Source organism: Leucoraja erinacea, chromosome 20, assembly GCF_028641065.1.
Source record: "Leucoraja erinacea ecotype New England chromosome 20, Leri_hhj_1, whole genome shotgun sequence".
NCBI classification, from domain to species: Eukaryota; Metazoa; Chordata; class Chondrichthyes; order Rajiformes; family Rajidae; genus Leucoraja; species Leucoraja erinaceus.
This window is the reverse complement of record NC_073396.1, coordinates 20,256,963-20,284,311: the sequence shown is the minus strand read 5'-3', so window position 1 is coordinate 20,284,311 and position 27,349 is coordinate 20,256,963. Positions and strand designations below refer to the sequence as shown.

The 27,349-nt window shown below is 49.0% G+C and overlaps 2 protein-coding genes across 6 annotated transcripts; both read right to left on the bottom strand.

Moving 5' to 3' along the window:
* Positions 1-881: 881 nt before the first annotated feature.
* Positions 882-7,772, bottom strand: anks4b (ankyrin repeat and sterile alpha motif domain containing 4B). Its single transcript, XM_055651559.1, has 2 exons — positions 7,189-7,772; positions 882-5,999 (listed from the first exon to the last, which is right to left on the bottom strand). The coding sequence occupies exons 1-2, from the start codon at positions 7,350-7,352 to the stop codon at positions 4,976-4,978; spliced, it is 1,188 nt and encodes a 395-aa protein (XP_055507534.1). The 5' UTR covers positions 7,353-7,772; the 3' UTR covers positions 882-4,975.
* A 400-nt stretch (positions 7,773-8,172) lies between these two features.
* On the bottom strand, positions 8,173-27,333 carry dxo (decapping exoribonuclease). Of its 5 annotated transcripts, XM_055651554.1 has the most exons (10): positions 26,874-27,320; positions 23,360-23,557; positions 22,686-23,167; positions 21,087-21,313; positions 18,078-18,297; positions 14,818-14,953; positions 13,148-13,242; positions 11,335-11,468; positions 9,984-10,112; positions 8,173-9,186 (listed from the first exon to the last, which is right to left on the bottom strand). In XM_055651554.1, the coding sequence occupies exons 3-10, from the start codon at positions 23,129-23,131 to the stop codon at positions 9,176-9,178; spliced, it is 1,398 nt and encodes a 465-aa protein (XP_055507529.1). In that variant the 5' UTR covers positions 23,132-23,167; positions 23,360-23,557; positions 26,874-27,320; the 3' UTR covers positions 8,173-9,175. The 5 variants fall into 5 exon arrangements, 4 of the variants coding, with proteins under 4 accessions (XP_055507529.1, XP_055507530.1, XP_055507528.1 ...); XR_008725111.1 differs by lacking the exon at positions 9,984-10,112 and having other exon boundaries at positions 10,959-11,468; positions 26,874-27,315; XM_055651555.1 differs by lacking the exon at positions 9,984-10,112 and having other exon boundaries at positions 26,874-27,317.
* Between the last annotated feature and the right edge of the window lie 16 nt (positions 27,334-27,349).

Here is a 27,349-nt window from a genome sequence, read left to right as displayed (position 1 = left end):
CTGGTTTAAGTATGTGGGGGGTGGGGGGAAATGTTTTTTCAATCCGTTACCTTGCCGGAGATGCGATTGTTTTTCGGATCGTATATCTCCGGTCGCTCTGCGGCCTAACATCATGGAGCTGGCGGCCTTGCCCGAGACTGACTTTGAGCCCCACCGCGGACTTACCATTGGAGCCTGCGGTCCCTTGCCTGGGATCGACTGCGGATTCAACATCGATGAGCTAGTAAGTGTCGGGTAGTGACCGATGTCAGGAAACTCCAGTCACAGAAGGTTTCGACCAGCCCCCACCCGGGGTAGATCGCTCGGCGAGGGGGAGCTGAGATTCCCCCCCTCCCCCCAATGTAGGATCTTGATCACCCCACGCGAGGCCTCAATCGTCGCCAGCTAAGGGAGTTAAGATCATCCCGTCAACGGAAGGCTCAAGGCCCCCGACCGCGGGAGAACACAGAAGGGAAGAGATTGAACTTCTTTTTCACCTTCCATCACAGTGAGGAATGTGGAGGAGTCACTATGGTGGATGTTTATGTTAAAATGTATATTGTGTTGCGTTGCTTTTTATTGGTATGACTGTACTGCAAATCAAATTCCTTGTTTGTTGCAAAACATACTTGGCTAATAAAGTATGATTATGACTGTAGGCAAAAATGCTGGAGAAAATCAGCGGGTGAGACAGCATCAATGGAGTGAAGGAATAGGTGACGTTTCGGGTCGAGACCCTTCTTCATTCTGAAGAAAAGTCTCGACCCGAAACATCACCTATTCCTCCAGCATTTTTGTCTACCTTCGATTTTTACAGCATCTTTCTTAAACATGATTATGATCAGTTTGGATAGCATGCAAACAAAGCTTTTCACTGCATATGTGACAATAATGAACCTATTGAGTCACTAACACATCTTCACTCAAATGTTTGTGTGTGTGAGGGGGAAGGATGGTGGCAATGTAACAATGTTTCTTTTCATGATGGATCCCAGATCATATCCATTAACTGTACAGAATATAGTGTACATTCAACCCTATTAAAATGTATGAAAGGCTAATAATCTATATTGCGGAAAGACACAAAATGCTGGAATAACTAAGCGGGTCAGGCAGTGAGAAGTTTTTTTGTTGCGTGCTATGCTGTCAGTGGAAAGACTGTACATGATTATCGTCAAGCCACCCACTGTGTACAAATACAGGATACTAAGGGGGAAGGAAGGAACCCCGGCTATGTCTGGTTTAAGTCCCCGGTTTTTCCTGAACTCCCCCGGCCTGGCATCGAGGTTCCACAATTGCCCCCAACCTCCACCGGATCCTCGATGCTACAATTACCTCCTGTTCATAGACTATCCCCTTCACCTGCACGTGTCATGGTTCCACCACTCCCCAACTCAGGAATCCCTTCCCTAATCCTCTCCTCATTCACCAAGACCCTGAAATATCACCAGCACAACACATGCTCCTGCAGGGACAGAGTGGTGCAGCGGGTAGAGCTGCTGCCTCACGGCACCAGAGACACGAGTTTGATCCTAACTATGGGTGCTGTCTGTAGGGAGTCTGCATGTTCTCCCAGTTTACATGTTACATGGTGTGCAGAGAGTGGATGACAAAGTGGGATACATAGAACCAGTGTGAACGGGTGATCGATGGTCAGTGTGGACTCGGTGGGCCGAAGGGCTTGTTTCCACGCTGTATCTCTAAACTAAACAAATACATGGTAGTGCAGCAGGTGGAGCTGCTGCCTCACAGCGCCAGAAACCCAGGTTCGATCCTGACCTCGGGTGCTGCATGCGTGGAGTTTGCATGTTCTCCCTGTGACCGTGTGGGTTTCCTCGAAAGACGTGTAGGTTTGTAGGTTAATTGGCTGTAAATTGCCCCTCACGTGTGGGGAGTGGATGAGAAAGCAAAATAACATAGAACTAGTGTGAATGGGAGATCGATGGTTGGTGTGGACTCGGTGGGCCGAAGTGCCTGTCTCCATGCTGTATTTTTCAATCAATCAATTTGTTCACCACCGTTGCAGGATGCAATGCACAATGTTTAAAATGAGTACTTCACAAATTTCTTGCCACCAGATCTCTTTTAATGAAAGTGGATTTGATTCTGGGTAATTACATATTAATATAAAATAACTTCATGGCTGGTTGAAGCACGTCATAAAGAGCGAATTGCTCTCAGCTAAAGATCAACGATCACAGACACTTGGCACCAGTTGATTAACTAAACGCAGACATTTATAGCAGATCACGTTAGACAAGAATAGAAAATCATTTTTATTCAGTGTATGAGAACCAAGAACACAATGACACAGGTTTAAGGCGAAGGGTGAAAGATTTAATGGGAACCTGGGGAGCCACCTTTTCACACAGAGGGTAATGGGTATATGAACCAGCTGCCAGAGGAGGTAGTTGAGGCAGGTATTATAACATTTAAAAGACACTTGGACGGGTTCATGGATAGGAAATGTTTAGAGGGATATGGGCCAAATGCAGACAAATGTGATTATTGTGGATGGGTATCTTGGCTAGCATGGACGAGTTGGGCCGAAGAGTCTGTTTCCGTGCTGTGTGACTGCATGACTCCTCGATGCCTTTGTGATTCAAGATGTCCAGATGCTCATGAAATGTGGACACTGACCTCCACCATTCCCTCAGGCAGAGCATTCCAGATTCCAGCCCCTCTCTGGAGAAATTTCCCCCAAATGTTTCTAAGCCTTCCACCTTGATTTATTATATCAGCTGAAAAAGGGTCGCAACCCAATATGTCACCTATCCATGTCATCCAGAGATGCCACCTGACACACTGAATTACTGCATCATATTAGACATAGGTGCAAGAGTAGGCCATTTGGCCCTTCGAGCCAGCACCGCCATTCAATTTGTGTCTTTCCTTGGTAAACCAGTATCTACAGTTCCTCATTCCAGCATGGAAACGGGTTCTTCAGCCCAAGGAGTCCATGCTGACCATCGATCGTGTTCACACTAGTTCCTTGTCTTTATAGTAAATGCCTACTATGTTCTGTGTGCTAAGCAAAGCAAGAATTTCATTGTCCTATCAGGGACACGTGACAATAAACTCACTTGAACTTGTACATTGACACTATCCCCCTTCTCATAATTTTGTATATCTCGCCCATCACTGGTCAGCACCGTGGCACACCGTAGATTTGCTGCCTCACAGCACCAGATCCAGGTTCGATTCCGACTACGGGTGCTGTCTTTATGGAGTTTGCACGTACACCCTGTGACCGCGTGGGTTTTCTTCCACATTCCAAAGACGTGCAGGTTTGTAGGTTAATTGGCATCGGTGAAATTGTCCCTAGTGTGTCGGATAGTGCAAGTGCATAGGGATCACTGGTCAGTGTGGATTCGGTGGACCGAAGGGCCTGTTTCTGTGCTGTATCTATAAAAAAACACTGTCTCCTGTATAGGGGGGTTGCACGGAAGGTCACTGGGTCATAGGGCTCAACGCATGGAGCCGCTAAAACCAACTGGAAGACCTCCGTCACTTCCGGTATATGTTATTAATGCTAGAAACGCGTACTTTCCTACCTGTTAAAAACCGCCAAAATGTTGAATTTGTGCGCTGAAAAAAATTGTGGGAGTCGGGGTAAGTGTGAGAGACATGTACCCAACTTTACAATTCCAAACGTGAAGCGAAATGAAGGTATAGAGAAGCGAGAACTGAAGGGACTTCAGCAGCTAAAGTGCTTGGTAAACAATGAAAATATTGGGAATTATCACGTTTGCTCACTGAATTTCATCAAGTAAGGCATTATTTGTGTTTTTTCTTGATTCATTTGGTATCTAAAAATTCTCAGAAGTGATAAATCTGGCTGTAAATTTTTCTTCAGATGCATTTTCATTTTGTAGGTAAAAACCCACGAGAACCATGGGCGATTTAAAAAAATAACACCCAGATTTATCACTTCTGAAACTTTTTAAGATGCCAAAGAAATCAAGAAAAAACACAAATGCCTTACTTGATGAAATGCAGTGAGCAAACGGCCAATGTTCGCCAAGCACTCTGGCTGTTGTTGTCCCTTTCAGCTCTCGTTTTTATCTGCCGTCATTTCTCCTCACTTTTGGAATTCTGAAGTATGCTAAATGTCTCTCATGCTTATCCCGGTTTCCATAATTATTTACAGCGCAAAAATTGACAATTTCGCGGGTTTTAACGGGCCCGCTACGCTGGAAACAATGGCAAGTGCCTACCTGCAGTACATCGCGTGTAATCCATTTGGAGTAGCGTAGCAACAGTACGGGTCATGGGTCGTGACCCGACTGCCGTGAAACCTCCCTATAACCAAGTCTCCAGTCCAGCCAAGCTCTATGTGTAAAAAAACAAACAATTGATAAACCCAGCGGGCCACTGAGCATCTGTGGAGTAAGGGAATGGACGGTTCCTCCCCTCTCTGTCCCAGAGGCTGGGTCAGAGTGAGATGCAAATTGGGATCTGGAAACAGTCACATGACATCACACGTATTATATAGACGGGACACACGAGGCAGTAAATGCCGGAACCCGGAGCGACAACGTGCTGGATCAACTCAAGAGGGTCGGGCAGCATCTGTAGAGACAAATTGACAGGCGACGTTTCAGGTCGGAACCCTTCTTTGGAGCGATGGAGTAGAGTGGAGAAATATGGTGGAGATGTGAGGGGAAGGGGTGGGGCAGGAGGTGGCAAGTGATAGGTGGAAACACAGTGAAACTGTAGATGCTGGTGTACAAAAAAAGACACAAAGATCTGGAGTAACTCAGTGGGTCAGGTAGCATCTGTGTAGAAAAGGAATAGGTGACTTTGTGGCATCTTCAGAGGTCAATTAACGTATGGACCTGTACAACTTGTGATATGTGAGGAGACTCGAGCACCCACAGGAAACCCATGCGATCACAGAGAGAACACGCAAACTCCGCACAGACAGTCCCCAAACCGGGGTCTCTGGCGCCGTGATGCAGCAGCTCTACTAGCTATCTGCTTCCACATCCGAGACTTACAACATGGTGTCCACCAGCTCGCAGCTAGTTTCCAGAATTAATTTTCTCTTCTCAACTGCTGAGAGTATTTTTTTCCGGGGCCCCAGAGGGAGGTGGATGGTCCGGAGATCCACGTCGGAGCAGAGCATGAGGGAATCGAGGTCGATGTGTTCCTGGACCAGAGAGGGCAGGAACTCGCTCATGTTGTGGGCGGCCAGGAAGACCTCGAGAGGGGTGGTCTCCACATCTTCATCGTCAAGTCCCAGCTCCTGCTCTTTCCAGGGCAGCTCGTCCAACTCTTCCTCGCCGAGGACCTCCTGGTCCTCCTCGCTGTCTCCCAGCTCCAGGAGAGCCGGCTGGGTCTGGGATCCAATGTCATCCAGCTCTTCGCTCAAGCCCGGGCCGAAGTTGCGCCTGAAGAGCATGTTTCCCAATCCGGGACGTTTGAAGAGCGATTCCCGGTCGTCGGGATCTTCGCCCTGGATGGGCCCGGAGTCGGGAGAGACGGCGACCGCCTGCCCCGCGAAGATGACATCGCTGCCGGGCCGCCCACCCGGAATCTTCCCTGCGCTCCCCTTCTTGCCGAGCTTCTTGTGCAGCGATCCCTTCAGCAAGGAGGCGAGGGTGAGGCTGCCCGACCCGGGGAGACTGGGTGCGGCTCCGTCTCCCTCGGCTGCCCCGGCGATGACCCCCGCACCCTCGTCCCGGCTCAGCCGCTTGTTCATCCGCTCCTGCTGCTTCCTCTGGAGCCGCTCGCAATCCCGAGCCCGCCTGGTGCACTCCTTCCTCGCCCTCTCCCTCCTCCGCGTCGCCAGCCGCGGGTTGTCGGCCGTCTGCCGCAGCACTGCCCCGTCCAGTAGCCTCACACACTCCATGCGGCCCTTCCCCGCCGCCGCCTCCAGCGCCGAGCGACTCGCCACGTCCAGGGCCCACACGTTGGCGCCAAAGTTGACCAGGAACGAGAGGATGTGGAGGTGGCCGTTAATGGCGGCGTGATGCAGGCACGTGTTGCCCCAGACATCGCACATGTCCGGGTCTCCTCTGGAACAGCAACCGTGGTGACAGGTTCAGTGCAGCCCCTCCCAACTGTCCACACCCCCCCCCTCCATACCCCTCTGTACATACCCCCCTCTGTCCACACACCCCCCACCCCCCTCTGTCCACACCCCTCTACAACCCCCCCGTCCACACACACCCCCACACGACATCCTCCACCTCTGTACACCCCCCCCCCCCCCCCCCCCGTCCACACCCATACACTCCCCTTTGACCTCCATCCCACCCCCCTCTGTACACCCCCATCACACCTCCTCTCCCTCAGTACACCCCCCCTCCCCTCCCCTCCCCAGCTTGGGTACATGAAAGTATCACGGAGATAAGGAACGGCAGATGCTTGTTTTACAAAAAAGACACAAAGTGCTGGAGTAACTAAGCGGTTCAGGCAGCACCTGTGGAGAACATGGATCAGTGATATTGAGGGTTGGGATCCTTCCTCAGACTGATTATAGTCGTTTAGTTTAATTGAAAGATACAGCGTGGAAATAGACGCCACCCCACAGAGTCCAGGCCGCAATAGGGGGGAGAAAGCTGGAAAAGAGAGGTGGGAGGGACAAATCCTGGCAAGTGATCGGTGGATACAGTTGGGTGGGGGGAGTAAGTGACAATGGCTGGAGGTGAAAAGGAAACAATAGAATGTCAAATAAAGGGAGGAATGAAAGACAAAGAGGCCTGAGCAAAACAGGGCCGGCAACAGATGACTCCAGGAAGGATGGAGTCCACAATGGCCCATCATTGTTGGCTGGGTACGAGAGGGTTACAAGGATGCGAACAGTGGAACTGATATGACGACTAATGTGGGGAGAGGGGGTCGAGATGAGATGGGGGGGGGGGGGGGGGAAGGAAATGCAGGAGTTACTTGAAATGAGAGAAATCAACGTTCATACCGCTGGGTGTAAGCTGCCCAAGCGAAATACGAGGCGCTGTTCCTCCAATTTGAGTTACTCCAGCATTTTGTGCTTTTCTCCAGGGATGGTAATAAAGTCTTATTGAAGATGCTGCCTGGTCCGAGTTGCCCCAGCATTTTGTGCAGTTGCTTCCTACACATAGGGATCTACCTACCCCAGGAGCGCATTATCCATGGACCCCTCCCTGCCGGAGTGGCCACGTCACTCCCCCGCCCCTGGGGGAGAGAGAAGCCCCCTTTCTCCTCTCTCCTGGGTCCGGGACTTACCCCCGGCTGCAGATCAGCTGTAGAGCCTCCAAGTGGCCGTGGAAAGCCGCCCACAGCGTGGGAGTCATCCCGTCCTCGTCCGGGCCATTGAGGTCCTTTCTGGTGGCTTCCTTCAGCGGGCCCAAGTAGCCGTCCCGGGCCGCCTTGTGATAGCGGTCGCCCATGGCTGGAGCTGGCGCAGAGAGAGAGAGGGAGAGCGGTCCCGGGGATCAAAGTCCGCCCCCAGGGTTTTAAGGTAGCGTGCGGACAGCAGCAGAGCTCTGTACCAATGCAACCCACTCACATCTGCTGCATCTCCCCCCAAAACATCTGCAGTTTGCGTTTTTTTGCTCCTCGTGTCACCGTCCCCCTTGTATTGACCAAAGATCTTTGGTATTGACCAAGGTGTGGGCAAGAGAAAAACCACCTTAAAATCAGACAGACCAGGCGAGCCAGCGACCTTTGGTTTGCAGCAGCAGCAGCAGTAAATAACGTTGCAAATTGCTCATCGCTCCCCCCTCGCCCTGTCGCAATCCATTTATTCTGCTCCAGGAGATTAATGGTTTGCCGCTGAGGGTTGGTGACAGGGAGGAGGCGGAGATGAGTCAGCTTTATATAAACAAGAAACAAACTATCGACTGGGAACGTTGTGCAACTAATTCTCCCCTTCTTCCTTGTGCTCATCCCCCCCCCCCCACCCCTCCCGGTCTCCTAGTTTTAATCACCCCTCCACCATCTCACATTACACTTCATTTATTTTGCTTGAGGAGTTAATGGGGAAATAAGAGACTGCAATTGTTAGGGTCCCGAGAAAAGCAGAGATTAGGTTTTGCAAACAAAAAAGATAACGTGCTAGGGTAACTCAGCGGGTCAATCAGCATCTTTAGAGGACATGGACTGGTGATGTTTCGGGTCAGAGATGCTCGCCAGAGATGCTGCCTGACCCAACTCCAACACTTACAGTGTATTTTTTTTTAGTTAAACGGCGTCCGCAGTTTCTTGTGATTACATGATTAAATATAGGTTTATTATTGTCACGTGAGGAACAATCTTAAATATCCATACAATCTCAGTCACAAATAATGCAGCATCCGCAGTTTCTTCTGTGTCCAAAGAGCAGCACGGTGGCGCAGTGGTTGTTGCTGGTTGCTGCTTTACCCGTGTGCCGGGTTCAATCCTGACTATGGGGGCTGTCTGTCTGAAGCTTGTATGTTCTCCCTGTGATCGCGTGGGTTTTCTCTCGGTGCTCCAGTTTCCTTCCACACCCCAAAGACGTGCAGGTTTGTAGGTTAATTGGCTTCTGTAAATTGTCCTTTGTGTGTAGGATAGTGTTAGTGGTATAACTGGTCAACGTAAACTCGGTGGACCGCCTGATCCTGCGCTGTAAACTAAATTATATCTCAGTACTTTGACTGAGTTTTCGTTGAGACATTTTACCAAATGAATTGGTTGTCAGCTATTAAAATCTATAATTTCCTTCCTCTTTGATCGTCCTGTGCCAGAAATATATGCAGGGTCACCCCAGTCCCACAGTGATGATAAAGGAGTATCTTGTTTTGCATTTGGGAAATTCTCTGTCTCAGAGGGCAGTGGGGTGGAAGATTGCAACCTTCACTTGGTCCGCCCTGTTTCGACTAATGCAATCAACTCGACGTGCACAAATGGAAGATCAAATAGAACAAGTTGTTCAACAACTTTAGGCTGTGCACGCGACACAAAAGAAGAAGAGGGCAGTGGGGGCTGGTTCTCTGGATGCTTTCGCGAGAGAGCGCTAGACAGAGCTCTTAAAGATAGCGGAGTCAAGGGATATGGGGAGAGGGTAGGAACGGGGGCACTGATTGTGGATGATCAGCCATGATCACATTAAATGGCGGTGCTGGCTCAAAGGGCCGAATGGCCTACTCGTGCATCTATTGTCTAAAACAAGTGAATCTACTCCAGAAGGCATGAGGAACTGCAGATGCTGGAATCTTGAGCAAAACACAAATTGCTGGAGGAACTCAGCGGGTTAGGCAGCATCTGTGGAGGGAAATGTAAAGACGCCATTTCAGGTCAGGTGGGAAATAAGTGGGATGCTCCCATATCTCTCTCCCAGTTTCATATTTCACTTTTCTCCATACCCGACACCCATTTGTCTCCTTTTCACCTCTAGCCTTTGTCACTTACTCCACCCATCTGCCATGCAATCCTCCTCTCACTTGTAACCACCTAGCAGGTGATGGGGGGAGATGATTGAAAACGCACACCTCAAGAATCAGGGACCGTTTCTTCAGCTGTTATCAGGCAACTGAACCATCCTATCAACAACTGGCGAGCAGTCCTGATCTACAATCTACCTCATTGGAGACCCGCAGACTATCTTTAGTTGGACTTTACCTCGCATTAAATGTTATACACTTTATCATGTATCTGTACACTGTGGATGGCTCGATTGTAATCATGTATAGTCTTTCCGCTGACTGGTTAACACGCTACAAAAGCTTTTCAGGAGTCTGGTGAACGACATTCTTGCCTATGGTGAGGTGAACGACCTAAGCCTCAACACAGACAAGACAAGAGAAATAATAATGGACTTCAGGAAAAATCCACCCCCCCCTGCAGCCCCTCATCATCAAGGGGACTGTGGTGGAGAGGGCTGACAGTTACAGATACCTGGGATTACAAGTAACATCAGATCTGAACTGGACTTTGAACACTGTTGCCACAGTGAAAAAAGCACAGCAGAGACTGTACTTCATCAGGCTGCTCAGAAAAGCTGGTCTGCACTGTCGCCCTCTCACCCAGGTCTACAAAGGACTGATAGAGAGCATCCTCACCACAGGCATCACGGTGTGGTATGGAAACACCACACAGACAGAGAGGAAGGCTCTGCAAAGAGTCATAAAGACTGCAGAGAGGATTATCAGAACGGAACTCCCCTCCATGGATACAATCTATACACAGCGCTGTCAAAAAAGAGCAGAGAGAATCATCAGAGACATACTAAATCCAGCTCACTCCCTGCTCAAACACAAAAACTGCACATACAACCTCAGGCACAGGCGAGCGGACAGCATCGTCACAAACAGAACACGCTTTTTTAAGAGCTTCTTCCCTGCCACAGTGAGACTCTTGGCCAAAACAAAATGAACTGATGTCCTGACCTACCTCATAGCACATCATATTATATTATATTGTCTCCTGGGCCTGTGCAATTTACAATGCAATCAACACTTTTATATAGGGTTTTTAGTTCTAGAGAAGTATATGTTTTTATAGATTATGTGTCTTCTGTGAGTCTTTTTAACTTGACTTGACTCTCTGAACAACCGCACAAGAGTTCCTATGTGTGTAAGCACAAATGGCAAATAAAGTTTTTGACCTTTGACCTTCACTCCACTTCAGTACACGTGGCAATAAACTAAACTATGACTCGCCACATATCTCCACTGGGCTTCCATCAGCCCAGAGAAGGGTCATTCAGAGAAGAATTAAGGTTACAATCAGATACCCTCCGCCTCCACAGATGCTGCTGGCCCATAGTGCCCCTCCTGCAGAAGACACAACGTGCGGTCTTACTCAAAGACACTCATGAAAAGTTGTTGCTGCTATGAGTAACAAAAACAGCGTCACACAGCATGGAAATAGGCCATTCGGCCCATAGTCCATGCTGACCATTGAGCTTCCAATTCCTATTTTAATCCATTTTATATACAGGAAGAAAAAGCAAGCTTTCCCAAAGGTAACACGATTGAAGGTAAATAAGCACATCAAAGCCGACTAGACCGTGAGCAGTGTATGATTAGACTGACTTGCTGAATCTGCGTGTTTCTTGACTTCACGCTGCCCGACCCACATTGCTTGGATCTGCACGTACGATCTGTTCAGTCGCCAGATGTGAACAATGTCTTTCATCGATGCCAAATGTGGCGGTGACCATTTTTAGCAGCTGGAGAACGAGATGGCTGCCAGTGTGAAGGCGAAATGGTGCTGCATCTTCATGGTGCTGCCTTCAAACTACTGTCTTCAAACTTCCCTCCATAGATACTGTCATGGCTGAGTTCCTCCAGCACTTTGTGTTATTTACATTAAAGCATCACCTTACACAGAAATGTAAAATCGCCAGCAGCGGCAGATCCAGCAACAAGTTCCTTTCGATAGCGAGTCAGATGTCAGGGACTTTCTCACCTGCAGTACCCAAAGTCCCCGAATGTCCAAACACACTCCCCACGTACCAGCCTGGGAGAAAGCCAAACGCACCGTCTGAGTGCAATGTGTATGAAATATCTTTTCCAGGCTCCCAGGAGAAAAGGGTCACCATCCTAAGACAGAAGAAAGGAAAAGAAGAATATTAAACTGTTACACTAACCTGATTGATCTTAACTCCAGAATAACACGAGGGGAACCTAAACCAATGATGCCTTCATCAAGAAAAGACAAACTGTGCTGGAGTAACTCGCAGGTCAGCCAGCATCTCTGGAGAACATGAACATGTTTCAGGTTGGGACCCTTCTTCAAACTGATTGTGAAGGAAATAAAACTGGGAGATGTGGGGGTAGAACAAAGCCTGGCGAGTATTAGGTGGATACAGATGAAGGGTGTTATTTGGTAGGCAGTTGGTTGGACATGTAAAGACAAAAGGTGTGAGATAAGGAAAGTGTAAATTGTGAAGCCAGAGGAAGGAATATAGGTGCAACACGAAGGGGAAATGGGCACGAGTCCAGGAGGGGCACAGGGAAGAGTCCGTGGGGGGTGGAGGAAGGGAGGGTTGTTTGTAGCTTAATTAACTAAAATTGGAGAGTTCATTGTTCATACCACTGTGTAGTAAGCTCCCAAGCGGAATACAAGATGCTGTTCCTCCAGTTTGCACGTGGCCTCCCTCTGGCAATGGGGGGGGGTGTCAGACAGAACAGTGTGGGAATGGGAAGGGGAGTTAAAGCAGTTAGCAACCGGGAGATCCAGCTGGCCATTGGTGGTGCGAGCGCAAGTGTTCAGGGAAGCAATTGTTGAGTCGACGCTCGGTCTCGCCAATGTAACTCTCGACAAGGACACTTGCTCCAGAAACCAATCGCAATACATCAAACTATTGAAGAGAGGTCCTGACCCAAAACATCATGCATCCATGTCCTCCAGAGATGCTGTCCAACCCACTGAGTTACTCCAGTACTTAGTGTTATTTATTAACTTATTTTACTGAGAGATACAGGGCAGAAACAGGCCATTCGGCCTACCGAGTCCACGCTAAATCATCAATCACCCATTCACACTAGTTCTGTTATCTCACCTTCTCATCCACTCCCTACACACGAGGGGCAATTTACAGAGGCCAATTAACCTACAAACCAGCACGACTTTGGGATGTGGGAGGAAACCGGAGCACCCAGAGAAAACACACGCGGTCACAAGGAGAAAACTCTACCAGACAGTATCCGAGGTCAGGATCGAACCTGGGTCTCTGACGCTGTGAGGCAGCAGCGCTATCAGCTGCACCACTGCGCCGCCATTTCAGAAGGTTCTTGGTTCCGGATTCTGTCACGGAGGGTTAGGTTTGATTTGATTTTGTTCAGTATTTGTAGATTCATTTTTAGCATTGTCCTACGTTGACTATCTAATGCAAATGACACAGAGTGCTGGAGTAACTGAGCGGGCGAGGCAGCATCTCATGGAACATGGATAGATGACGTTTCGGTTCGAGACCCTTCTTGAGTCTGAAGAAGAGTCTTAACCTGAAAGATCGCCTTTTCATGTTCGGCAGAGATACTGCCTGACCTGCTGAGCGACTCCAGCATCTGCACAGTAACCTCGTGTTTACCGGACACTATTTTATGTTAGGCAGGTGAAGAATTGTTGGATTGATTGGTTATTTCTCAAACCCAACCTGACTCCAACCAAGGAACTGCAAACACTGGTTTACTCCATCACTGTGTGTCTTCCTAGCCCCAACCATCAGCATAGACCCCCCCCTCCCTCCCCACAGTGGGGGCCAGTGAAGGACGATTACCGGTGATTGTCGAGGGTCACCACTTGCTTTACGAAGGACAGGAAGGCGTTGCAGAAGTTCAGGCAGACGGCCGGCTTCCAGCAACCCCGCTCGTTCTGTGAGGGGGCAAAGCAAAGGCAGCTCTTTAAACAGATTGTCCAACAAACAAACCAAGTTCCACCTCAGATCTCCAGTGGACACCTCATGGAAAGGGACCCTCCATGGCCGACCATCACACACCGTGTGGCCGCGCAACACCATGGCCAGAGGCAGACGGTCACTGGAATTGAGAATCAAATCCTATTCCCAGCAAACCACATCTGGAGATGTAACTCCTGAGCCCGACCAACCCCCACCCTGGTCAATCCCAAACCTTGACCAATCCCAAGCCTTGACCAACCCCTACCCCGGTCAACCCCAAGCTGTGACCAGCCCTCACCCCGGCCATTGCAGCAAAATTATTCCGCCCCTGACCAATCCCCAGCATCGACCAATTCCACCCCTGACCAATCCCCAGCATCGACCAATGCATCGACCAACGATCTCCTGCCCCCAACCAATCCCGTCTCTAATCAATCCCTGGCCCCGTCCAATCCGGGTCCTGTCTAATCCCGGCCCCGACCATCAGAACAAACCCGATGGATGAACGTGCAGTGCAGGCACCCACACACCACACCGTCAACTCACCCAGGGCGATCCAACACGGCCCCCAGCCAGTTGAGATCTTTCCCGGGTTATTGTGAGCAGCAAGAGAAAATATTGCAGGAACATTCTACTATAACAAAGCCCAAAGGAAATGTGATCTCTGTTAAATGTTAGTTGGTTCCTCCTAGTCTCTTTTGCTAATGCTTTGCAACTTCCCATCTGCACCATCAGTGGTGATCCCCTGTGCTGGGGGAGTGTATTCCTTGTCCATGAGGGTTATTTTACTGGCATGTGTGAGGGATCGCTGCCCGGCTGCTCCAGTTGGGAAGAATTCCAGAAGATCATTTCATCCTTGGAGAAACCTTTCCATCTGTAACTGAAATTAACTGAAAATCCATTGATTGCCTTAGATTCAAGTTGCTGATCTTCTTCTCCTGTTCTGGTCCTCCTGCATTTGCTCAGGTTTGGTTTAGTTTAGCACGGAGACAGGCTCAGCCACTGAGTTTACACCGTTCACACTAGTTCTATGTTATCGCACTTTTTTTATTCATGGCCTATAGGCGAGGGGCAATTTACAGAGGAACAATGAACCCACAAACCCATCTTTGGGATGTGGGAGGTAACTGCAGTCACAGGGAGAACATGCAAACTCCACACTGACCAGGTCAGGATGGAACTTTGGTCTCTGGCGCTGTGAGGCAGCAGCTCTACCCGCTGTGCCGCTTTCTATCATCTTTTGTAAATCCTCTGTGGGGGGGGGGGGGGGGGCGGAATTGAGAAAGGAAGGTTCTGCATTTCTATAGCACCTTTCAGACCTCGCATCATGCCAACGTGACTTGCAGTTGCTGTGGGGATGTCGGAACCTGTGCCCAGCAGGAACCCTTTCTACAACCCAAGCAGAAAACAGTCGACCTGAAACATCAACTGTTTCTCCTTCCGCAGATGCTGCCTGACCCACCCAGCGTTACCAGCTCTTTTGCTTTTATTTCAGATTTTCAGCATCTGCAGATTTATTCCAGAATTTTAATAAATTATTCCAGGCGCACCTTGACCAAGTGATGAATCTTCATTGTTTCGAAGGTCTGAAGTGAGACCACCGTGCCACTGTCATCCCGAAATCCCGCAACGATTTGAGGAACTCCTGGCAAGAAGGACTGTGCCCACCATTTGATCAGTTTAAATCTACAAAGACAAGGTTACAGTGATTAGAAACTCTGATTGCCTTTGCTGTCGAAGTCATGTGGAAAATATACAATTAATTGCATGACCCTTAAGAACATTGATAAACAGATGGATCTTGGTCCAAGTCCATAACTCCCTGAAAGTGGCAGCACAAGTAAATAGAGTGATTATGAAGGCGTGCGGTAGGCTTGTTTTCATAGGTCAGGGCTTTGAGGATAATAGTCAGGAAGACATGATTTCTCTTTGAAATCTGAATAAAGGTCCCAACCCGAAATGTTGCCTATTCATGTTCTTTAGAGATGCTGCCTGACCCACTGAGAGACTCCAGCACTTGTATTTTACACAAGATTCCAGCATTTGCAGTTCCTTTTAGTCAGGAAGTCACAGTGCAACTCCATAGGACTTTGGTTAGGCCATATTTGGAATCTTGCATGCAGTTCTGGTCGACCTATTGCAGGAAGGATTCGGGGGCTATGGAAAGGGTGCAAAGGAGGTTTACCAGAATAATGCATGCATTAGAGGATATTGGCTATAGGATTTAGGATTTTCTCTGGATTGCTGGAGCTTACGGGTAGACGATGGAAGTATATAAAATGAGAGGCATAGATAGGGTAGAGTGTCAGAATCTTTTTCCAAGGGTGGGAAAATCAAAGACTGGAGGGCATAATTTTATGTGAGAGGGGCAAGGTTTAAAGAAGATGTGCAGGGCAAGTTATCTTTACAGAGGGCTGTGGATACCTGGAACGTGCTGCAGGGGGTGGTGGTTAAGACAAATACGATGGAAACGTATGGATAGACGTATAGCTATACAAGGATTAAGGGATATGGATTATGTTCAGGCAGAGAAGGGTTGGTCCTGGTGTCATGTTCAGCACAGACTCTGTGGGTCGAAGGGCCTGTTCTTGTGCTGTACGTTCTGTGCTCAGTATCCCACTGCCAAATACTGAGAACAGGGTCACTTTAGTTCCTGCCACCATATTCTCCTCTGCCCTGTCACTCACTTCTGGTCTGCCTACCCGCAGTCATGATTGACACCATCAGCGCTCCACAATGGCCACGTTATAGTCATGGAGAGTCATACAGCGTGGAAACAGACCCTTTGGCCCAACCTGTCCATGCTGACCAAAATATCAAATTTGCACTAGTCCCACCTGCCTGTAATTGGCCTGTATCCCTCTAAACCTCTCCTATCCATGTGCCTGTCCAAATGCTTCCTAAATGTTGCAACAGAACCTGCCCCAACGACCCCATCCAGCAGCTGGTTTCATACACTCACCATACTGTGTTCAGGCTTCTATTAAATCTTCCCCCCATCACTTTCAACCTATGTCCTCTGGTTCTCGATTCCCCTACTCTAGGCAAAAGGCTCTTAACCAAAAACGTCAATAAATGTTCAGTTTAGTTTGGAGATACAGCCCGGAAACAGGCCCTTCAGCCCACTGAGATGGTGCTGAACAGAGATCCCCGTACTCTAGCCCTATCCTGCACACTAGGGACAATTTATAATTATACCAAAGCCAATTAATCTACAAACCTGCACGTCTTTAGAGTGTTGGAGGAAACCGGAGCATCTGGAGAACATCCACACAGTGTGGGAATGGGAAGGAGAATTAAAGTGTTTAGCAACCGGGAGATCAGGTCGGCTCAGGCAGACGGAGCAAAGGTGTTCAGCGAAACACTCACTCAGTCTATGTTTGGTCTCGCCGATGTATAATAGTCCACATCTTGAACAAAGGATACAGTAGACGAGTCTGGAGGAGATGCATGTGAACCACTGCCTAACCTGAAAGGACAGTCGAGGGAGGAGGTATAGGGAAAGGTGTTGCATCTTCTGCGGTTGCAGGGGTAGGTATCTGGGGAGGGTGTGGTTTGAGTGGGAAGGAATGAGTTAACCAGGGAGTTACGGATGGAACAGTCTCTGCAGAAAGAGGTGTAGATGAGAAGTTGTGACTAGTGTTGGGAACCCTTTGGGGGTGGCGAAAATTGCAGAGGATTGTGATGTATGCAACAACTGATGGACTAAAAGGTAAGGACTAGGGGAACTCTGTCTCTGTTGCGACTAGTGGGAGAGGGAGCAAGGGCGGAGCTGCGAGGTACCGAGGAGACACGAATGAGTCCTCATCTATAATGAGAGGGGAACCCCCATTCACTAAAGAATGAGGATATCTCAGATGTTCTAGTATGGAACACCTCATCTTGGGCGCTGATGTGGCGTAAAAGGAGGAATTGGGAATAGCGGATAAGGTCTTTGCAGGAAGCAGGGTGGGAAGAAGTGTAGTCGAAATAGTTGTGGGAGTCTGTGGGTTTGTAATAGATGTCAGTTAATAGTCTATTTCCTGTGATGGAGACTGTGATATCAAGAAAGAGGGAGGTGTCCGTGATGGTCCAAGTAAATTTGAGTGCAGGATGGAAATTGGTGGTGAAGTTGAAGTTCATGAGTTCTGTGTGGGTGCAGGAGGTAGCACCGATGCAGTTGTCAATTCAACAGAAATAGAGTTTGGAGATAGGGCCAGTGTATGCCTGGAACAAGGATTATTCAACGTACCTTACAAAGAAGCAGGCAGAGCTGGGGCCCATACAGGTGCCCATAGCTACGCCTTTGACTTGGAGGGAGAGGGAGGAGTCGAAGGAGAAGTTGTTAAGGGTGAGGACCAGCTTCGCTAGGCGGAGTAGTGTTAGTAAAGGGAAATTGGATGACTGCTGTCAAGGAAGAAACAGAGGGCTTTCAGTCCTTCTTGGTAGGGGATGCAGGTGTTGTGACTGAACATCCATAATAAAGATGAGGGGGTGGGGACTCGGAAAGCGGAAGCCATTAAGGAGACCAGGATCAAACCCTGGTCTCTGGTGCTGTAAGGCAGCAACTGTACCGCCGCCCCATTGCGCCACCGTGAGGGAAAATAGATCGGTCATGATCGAATGGCGGAGTAGATGCGATTGGCCGCAGAGCCTAATTCTGCTCCTATGTCATGGGGTTTTATGGTATGGTCATCCTTGTGGAATTATAAAAGGCCTAGATCTTGTCGGGGTCACAGAGCGCTCTCCCAGCATCCACCGAGTCTGCATGGAGTTAGGGGCATCGCTTGGGCATTTGGCGGTGATTGGTTCCATCTTGGCTTTTACCAACCTGAGGAAGTTCTTCTCCTGGTTAGGACTGTAGGTCTCTCGGCTGGTCTTCAGCTCCACGTAGCACTGAGGGGGCTTTAGCCGCGGATCCGAGTTGTCCTTGCAATCCACCTCGCCCGAGAACACGAGGGAGTGGCCGTCCAGTCGGGTTCGGACCACGCAGCAGAACGCCTCGTTGGTGTTCACCACTCCGGACGGATCCGGGCTCCCTTCCGCTTTATCTGCAAGAGGGGGAGGTTTATTATTGCCACCTGTACCAAGGTGCGGTGAAAGGGTTTGATTTGCAGGCTATCGAATCACATCAGATAATACCACACGTACATACAATTGATGTACATCAAATTCTAGTACAATAGGTGAAGCGGAGGGAAGGTACAGAATATAGTTCTCAGCATTGTAGCTCTCCTCTCTTCCTCCTTCCCATTAACTTCATTGACTCCACCCAGATCACCCACTCCAATGAAGTGGAGTGGAGGGGTTATTTTTCTCATTGGTACATAGTACAGTTAGGGTCGTTTGGCCCACAACGTCAGTGCCAACAGTGATGTCAATTTAAACTGGAGAAATTCAGCGGGTGAGGCAGCATCTATGGAGCGAAGGAACTCGGCAACGTTTCGGGTCGAAACCTGGTTTAGACTCTAGTGACCAAAACAAGTATCGGCCTATTTCCAACTTATCATTCATTTCCAAAATTCTTGAGGGGTAGTTTCATCTCAATTCCAGACCTACCTTGAAAACAATAATATCTTTGAACAATTCCAATCTGGCTTCCACCCCAAACGTAGCACCGAAATAGCGCTGGTTAAGATCACCTCTGCGCAGCTGATTCCAGTCTACTCTCCATCCTTATCCTCCTTGACCTCACCTCAGTCTTTGATACCATATCCCATCAGATCTTTATGGATCGTCTGGCTAGCATTGGAGTCTGTGGCACTGTGTATCAGTGGTTTGCCTCCTACCTTGCAGATAGGTCACAGATTCAGAATTAGCGGTCAGAAAGTTCCATAGTTCACCACGGAGTTCCACAGGGTTCAGTGTTGGGGCCACTCCTCCCTCTTGGCAACATTTTTCAGCACCATGGTATTCATTTTCATTGTTAGGCTGATGATACACAGCTTTACGTGTCCACCAAGCCTACTTCTACTGCCCCCTCCAGTACTCTCACTGCCTGTCTCCATGATGTACAGATATGGATAACAAACAACTACCTAAAGCTCAACAGTAATAAAACTGAGCTACTCCTCAATGGCTCTAAATCTACACTCTCAAAAACCAATTCCCATCTCTGAAGCCATCATACCAGTCTCCACGCAGGTTAAGAGCCTTGGTGTTATCTTGGACAGTACCCTTTCTTTCTCCAGTCATATAAACAATGTCTCCTGGATTGCCTTTTTCCATCTACGAAACATCTCCAGACTACGCCCTGCTTTAACACAACACTCCACTAAAGTTCTAGTCAATGCTTTGGTCACATCACGCATTGACTACTGCAACGCGATCTTGGCAGGCATCCCCTACAAACTTATTCATCGACTTCAACTCATCCAGAACTCTGCAGCACGGATTATCACACGCTCAAAGTCCACTGATCATGTCACTCCCCTGCTGATTCAACTGGCTCCTTGCGTCACAAAGGATTAACTGTAAAATTGTATTATTAACATTTAAAGCGCTTCATAACCTTTCCCCAGTTTCTCACAGATCTCCTTGAGACTTACACCCCCTCCCGCTCCCTGCGATCTTCATCAGCAGGTCTACTGGCGCTACCACTCATCAACCTCAGCACAGTGGGTGCCAGGGCCTTCTCCCACGCTGCACCTAAACTTCACCACCCTCTCACATCCCCATACTGGATTCCATGACAGAATTCAAAACCACTATTAAAACCCATCTTTTTAAACTAGCTTACTCATTTTAAATGCAACAACTGCATCTTATTTTATATCAATCTTAACTCGTTGTGCTGTGCTTTGTTGCTTATTGTATGTTTTATTGTTAATTTTTTAATTACTGGTGCTTTGTTGCTTATTGTATGTTTATTACTGATATTATGTGATGTAAGGTGACCCTGAGTGTCTTGAAAGGCACCATTAAATAAAATGTATTATTATTATTACAAAAAAAAAAGTGCTGGAGTAACTCAGCAGGTCAGGCAGCATCCCTGGAGAGTATGGACTTTCTTCAGACGGACGTAAACAGCACAGATTAACTACGGATTTAATCTCTGTTGCTTCAGTTGAGATCAGTCTTTGTCGCATGTGGTGAAGGTAGATTTCACCATGTCAAAGTTATCCTGGAAAGAATATCTGGCAGCACAATCACGTACAGGTTCACCGAGTCCACGTTGATCATTGATTCCTGGTCATACTAGTTCTTTGCTGCACCACTTTCACATCCATTCTCTACACACTAGGGGCAATGTACAAAAGCCAATTAACCTACAGCCTGCATGTCTTTGGGATGTGGGAGGAAACCGGAACACCTGGAGGAAACCCCACGGTAACATGGAGAACATGCAAACTCCACACAAGCAACACCCGAGGTCAAGATTGAACCCGGGACTCTGGAACTGAGGTTGCAGTCCTACCTGTTGCGTCACTTTGTTGCCCATAACGTGTCATTTAAAACATTATTTACCAACAGCATTGGAAGAGGCCCTTCAGCCCAACGAGTCGATGCGGACTAACAGAGCACTCCTATGACTATAGGACTCATATGATATTCCCTGTGGGTATTTTCTTGACATTCCATCAACTCTCCAGATTTCCACCACTCACCAACATGCCAGGGCCAAAGAACATCTGTAGGATGAGGGAGGAAACCTGTGCGGTCACAGGGAGAACGTGCAAACTTCACACAGACAGCACGCGAGGTCAGGATTGAACCTGGGTCTCTGGATCTACCAGCTGCCACTCGGCAAAGCTTTCTTAATTAGTTTCAGTTGATCAAATGCATTGAGCCGAAACCGGGCCTGACCCGAGACAGAGGAAGTGTGGGACAAGTCACTCACCTGCACACAGGTACTGCTCAAACTTATATCCTCCGTACATCAGCTCTTGCTGCTGCTCAGTCCTCTGCTCCCTCTGGCACCTGGCCTCCTCAGTCTCCACCTCACTCATGTAATAGGTGCCATTAAAAAGCGTCACGGCCATCAGCCAGCCCTCTCTGTTCTCATAAGGGGTGGTGAGGATCTTTGTCAGGTGCCCTCTCCACGTGATAAAGTCCGTGTGCAGCTGACTGGAAACAGAAAAGGGACAACTGCACAGGCCAGCAAGAACAAGACCCTCAACAACATTGCTGAACGGTAGGATCTTGGGCTGCAAGTCCATAACTGCCATAATACGGTATGCTTGCCTCCATTGGTCAGAGCACAGAGTATAAGAATCAGGAAATCATGGGACCGCTTTATAGGACTTTGGTTTGGCCACATTCAGAGTGTTGAGTGCAGTTCTGCTCGCCTCATTACAGGACGGATACCGAGGCTTTGGAGAGGGCGCAGAGGAGGTTTACCAGAATGCTCATAAGGAACTGCAGATGGGTATTTACAAAAAAAAACAACACATGTCAGCAATAACTCAGCAGATTCGGTGGTATCTCTGGAGGACGTGGACAGGTAACGTTCGGTTTGGGAAATGTCTGGAGTCTGAGATTACGACCTGACCCAAGGCCGACTCTCTGGAGAATGTGGACAGGTGGCGTATCACACTGGGATGTATCAGAGTCTGGAGAAGTGTCCCGAAGCGATACGTCACCTATCCTTGTTCTCCAGAGATGGTGCCTGACCCACTGAGTTACTCTAGCACTTTTGCTTTCAAACTAGAATGTTGCTGGATTACAGGGTATTGGCTATAAGGGTGGGAAAAAAAACCACACAAAGTGCTGGAGTAACTCAGCGGGTCAGGCAGCATCTCATGGAGAACATTTATAGGTGCCCTTTCTTCAGACACAATGACATCTCGATGTGAAAAGTCACCTGCCCATGTCCTCCAGAGACACTCCAGTGAGCATCTGGCCACAGGTCAGACCATAATGCCAGACTCTCACCACACCATTCCTTCTGCAACAACAATCATTGTGGAGCCCCCCTGGCCCTGGGAATGTTTACACAACTGCAGGGGAAATTAGAGGAATAATCGGGTAAACGCACGGCATCTCTTGCCCAGAGTGAGGGAATTGAGAACCAGAGGACATAGGTTTAAGGTGAGGGGGGGAAAATTTAATAGAAATCTGATGGCTAACGTTTTCACACAAAAGGTGGTGGGTGTATGGAACAAGCCGCCGGAAGAGGTCGTTGAGGCTGGTACTATTGTAAGAAACATTTAGACAGGTACATGGATTGGACAGGTTTTTGTAGGAATGCGAGCCAAAAACAGGCAGGTTGGACAAGTGCAGATATACATAGAAATTAGGTGCAGTAATAGGCCATTCAGCCTTTCGAGCCAGCACCGCTGGGCATGGGGCATGTTGGTCGGAGTGGGCAAGTTGGGCCGAAGGACTAAGCACTATGACTGTATGAGTGAGACTGGCTAGATTGCTCTAACACGAGAGACGATGGCCTGATTCCCTGCTGTAACTTTGCCTGCTCCAACACCGGCTGCCTGTCCCTTACTTTGTCACGGCAGGGGAGCCCCTGTCTCCGGCCAGCGTGGGGAACTTCTGTCTGTTGAGCAAAATCCACTTCAGGACGTGGTCCAACTTTTCCTTTACGCTGTCGTTGCGCTTTATGTATCTGTCTTTGAATCCGTCTCGCAGGTTGAAGCGTGGCTTCTTGTCCGGGGGCATTCTGCAGAACCTCAGCTGCCTGTCGTCGTTAAAGAGCTGCCGGTGGGAGTCCAGCGAGAAGCAGCCAATCTCCACCGGCTGCCTGTAGTCGGGAAACTTCAGGTCATAATGGACCGGCAAAACGGGCAGAGAGTGGGCACGTGTGTCACCCGTGTTCTTGCGCGAGGGGTAGAGCTTCCCCCCGCCCTGTCGCTGCCCCTCCGAAGTATCATCTGATTTCCGCTTGACACCTCTCCACCGCGAATCCCCGCTGGTGTCCAATCGCTTTTCCATCTCCTTGCCTCCTGATTAAATACTGATGCCCGTAAGCTAGAAACAAATGCAACCGATCAAATATTAGTCAATAGAAATCAGCAATATTAATTTTCATATATATTACATTCAGCGGCAGAGTGGTGCAACTGGTAGAGCCCCTGCGTCACAGCACCAGAGACCCGGGTTGGATTCTGTGGTCACAGGAGGGGGGCTGATCTCTGGTACTTTCAGTCCCTCTGCTCTTACCTGAGTGATGGCTCCCTACAGCTGTTGCCCTTTACGTCCCTCTGGCAGAGACAACACGAGGTCCTCCCAGTGGATCATCCCGACTCAACAGCGTGTCCTTGCACTGGGGACTCCGGAAGATGGGCTGTGCCCACCAGCTGTCAGCAGTATCAGTCTTCGCACAGCGTCGTCAGAGCATCAAACCCACGTTAGTTTACCCTACAGAATAAAACAGAACACAATTAAACATTGGGGCAGCATCGTGGCACAGCAGTAGAGTTGTTGCCCTACCGTACCAGAGACCCAGGTTTGATCCTGACTATGGGTGCTGTCTGCACCGAATTTGGTACGTTCTCTCTATGACCGTGTGGGTTTCCTACGGATGCTCTGGTTTCCTCCCACCGTCCAAAGACATACATTTTTGTAGGTTAATTGGCTTTTGTTAATTGTAAATTGTCCTTAGTTTGGTTGGATAGTACTAGTGTACAGCGTGATCGCAGGGCCCGTTTCCACGCTGTATTTCTGAAGTAAAGTCTACATTTAAATCATTTCCTACCTCCATGTGACACAATTTCATCCCGTTGCATTTCAGCAAGGGAAATCTCTTGGTGAATTAGATGAGCTGGTACCATGGCAATCAGAGCAAGATGCTCTGCATGTCAGGGTACTTTCTTACAGCGAGTCACAACAAACCTCACTATTGCTGGGGAGGGAGAAGAGCGGGTAAATGAGACTGTTCCTGCTGGATTGGAACTGCAGGTGCTGAGAGGAGGAATGAATGGGGCCAAGAGACACAGGTGACTGCAGATACTGGAGGCTTGAGCTAAACACAAACCACTGGAAGAATTCAGTGGGTCAGGCAGCATCTGTGCATTGAAGATGCGGCTCAGTGACGCAGCTGGTAGACCTACTGTCTCACAAAGTCTTGGGTTTGATCCTGGTCTGCTCCACAAATCAACCGGTACTCAACCTCCATCCATGCCTCTTCCCCCTCTCTGATCATAAGCTTATACAGTTCACCATCCCTTCTCCGACCTCGCCCCCGCTTCCTCCGAGAAATCACCTTCCGTAATCGAAAATCCATTGATCCCCACCATCTCTCCGACCTCCTCTCCACCACTCTCCCCCTGGACTCAGCCCCCATCTCACCTTATGATCTCACAAACCATCTCAACTCCACCTTGTCTACCTCCCTTAACACTATGGCCCCCCTCAAAACAAGAACCGTAACTTTCAACACATCTTCACCCTGGTACGCACCTGCACTTCGTAAACTGAAACAGACTGGTTGCCGACTTGAACGACTCAAAGAAATCATCTCTCACAGTCCACCTTGAAGCTTACAAACTCCACCTCACTGATTACAAAGATGCCCTCATTGCTGCAAAATCTGCCTATCTCTCCTCCATATTCACTGATCCCTGCCTAAACCACAGAACCCTCTTCTCCACAGTGGGCAACCTCCTCAAGCCTCGAGCCAACACTCTCCCTACCTCTACTCCGGATCTCTGCAACTCATTCCTCCACTTTTTCGCTGATAAAATCAGCACCATCTATCAATCTTTATCCCCTGTACCCGACTCCCCAGCATCTACTCCACCGCCTACCAAGACCCCTCCTTTCAACATCTCCACTGACCTCCTTACCCCTCCTCCACACTGCTTCCTCTCCCAGTTTGATCTGGTCACCCCTATTGAAATCTCCAAACTCATCAGCTCTTCCAAACCCACTACCTGCTCCCTCGACCCTCTCCCCACTCCCCTGCTGAAGTCCTGCCTTCCCGTTCTCTGCCCCTACCTCACTAATCTCTTCAACTCCTCATTGTCCCATGGAATTGTCCCCTCCGCTTTCAAAACTGCTGCTGTTACACCAATCTTAAAGAAACCTGGTCTTGATCCCTCCTCTCTCATTAACTACCGCCCAATCTCAAACCTCCCCTTTCTTTCAAAAACCCTGGAGCGTATCGTTGCGTCGCAACTTCATTCCCACCTCCTTGCGTATAACCTACTTGAACCCCTCCAATCTGGCTTTCGCCCCCTCCTAGCACAGAAACTGCTCAACGACCTCCTCACCTCTGCTGACACTGGTTCCCTCAACATCCTCATCCTCCTCGACCTGAGCGCAGCCTTCGATACAGTGAACCATAACATCCTGCTCACCAGACTCAAAGACCTCGGCATTGAAGGCTCTGCACTCAGCTGGTTCCGTTCCTACCTTTCCAACAGATCCCACTTCATCTCTCTCCACAACCACACCTCTGCTACAGCCAGTCACTCAAGGCGTTCCCCAAGGCTCCGTACTCGGCCCCCCCTCTTCATCATCTACATCCTCCCCCTTGGTCAGATATTCCGCCACTTCAACCTGGACTTCCACTGTTACGCCGATGACACCCAGATCTACCCCGGCACCAAATCCCCCCAAAACCCCCCCCCCCCCCCCCCCCCCCATATTATCGCGTTTGCTCGCTGAATTTCATCAAAAGTAAGTCAATAATGCCTTACTTTTGATTAAATTCAGCGAGCAAACGCGATAATTCCCGATATTTTGGACCTTTAAATCTCCACGGCAAATGTCCGCTGTTCACTTCCGCTGGATTGGCACCTTCAGCTCCCTCTTTAATTTACCTTAGTTTCTATCTTTGTTTTTTGACTGTAAATCTAGGTAGCTGTGCCTCACGGTCACCCCGACTGGCACAATAAATTGCAGATCAAAACCTGGCCGTTTTCTATGTTTTTAACGGGTGGGAAAGTGCGTGTTTTCCCATCCACTAACATGTACCGGATGCCTAGCATGTCCTCCACTTGAGATCTTCGGTCACGTGGGTGCGGATCTACGCTCCAGTGACCTTTCGTGAAATCATCCTATAGACATTATAAAATCAAGTGTAATTACAAAATGCAGTAACCAAACTATACACAGCAAACAGCCACAACTCCAATACCGAACGGTTTTAAGTTTTAAAGATACAGCATGGAAACAGGCCCTTTGGCTCACCGAGCTCTCGCTGACTATTAAAATCCCGTTTACACTAATTCTGTTATCCCGCTTTCGCATCCCCTCCCTACACATGAGGCAATTTATAGATGCTAATTAACCTACAAACCTGCATGTCTTTGGGACTTGGGAGGAAACCAGAGCACCTGAGGAAACCCATGCATTCACAGGGAGAATGTGCAAACTCAGACAGCCAAAGTCAGGAATGAACACAGCAGCACTACCACCCTAATGTACCCTGCCCTGAATTTAACATTTTTCTCAAACAAAATCAGCACCAGATGAACTTCTCTGTTCACACAGGTGATTCCAGGCTGCAATGATGTCCAGAGAACCACAGGCCCCACAACCCGCAGGGAGAGTATGGTTCTGCTGGCCGAATCAGCAGCGCTGGAAGCAGGCATAGAACAGGTCCTTCGTCCCTCAATGTCCGTGCCAAACCCAATGCCAAGTTCAACACATGTCCACTGCATGCACATCATTCATATCTCTCCATTCCCTACATATCCGTTTGCCCGTCTTAAAGCATCTTAAGTGCCACCTGTTGAGTTTTTTTTTTCTTCTTGCCTTTCACCCAGGGCGTAAATCCTCTCCAACCCGCCTTTCTGGAACACACTTCCTCCTGTAGCGAGCAGGACAGAGGAGAAGCTTGGCCAAGAGGGTCGGAGCCGGGAATATCCGTCAGGGGAGGGAACACATTCACTGCCATTATTCCAATGATGGAAATTTTGCCATATCCCCAGCCGGAGGGGTTTTACGATGGGACCTGCTCAGTTCCCTCAGCTTTAACTCTCCCCGAGCACAAATGGCGAACTCGTGTGAGGTTTCGCGACCTCCTCGCTTACTAAGAGAGGTGTAGCTGGCCTTTCACCCCGCGTCTGTGTTAGTGGCGGTGGCGGCGGCGGCGAGCGGGGCCTTTTCCCCGGAGCCACAGACGGGTGATTCCCGCCTTTCCGCCACCGGAAACGGGTCCCCCGGAGAGACCATCCCCCGCATCGGAGCTTCATCCCAGGAACA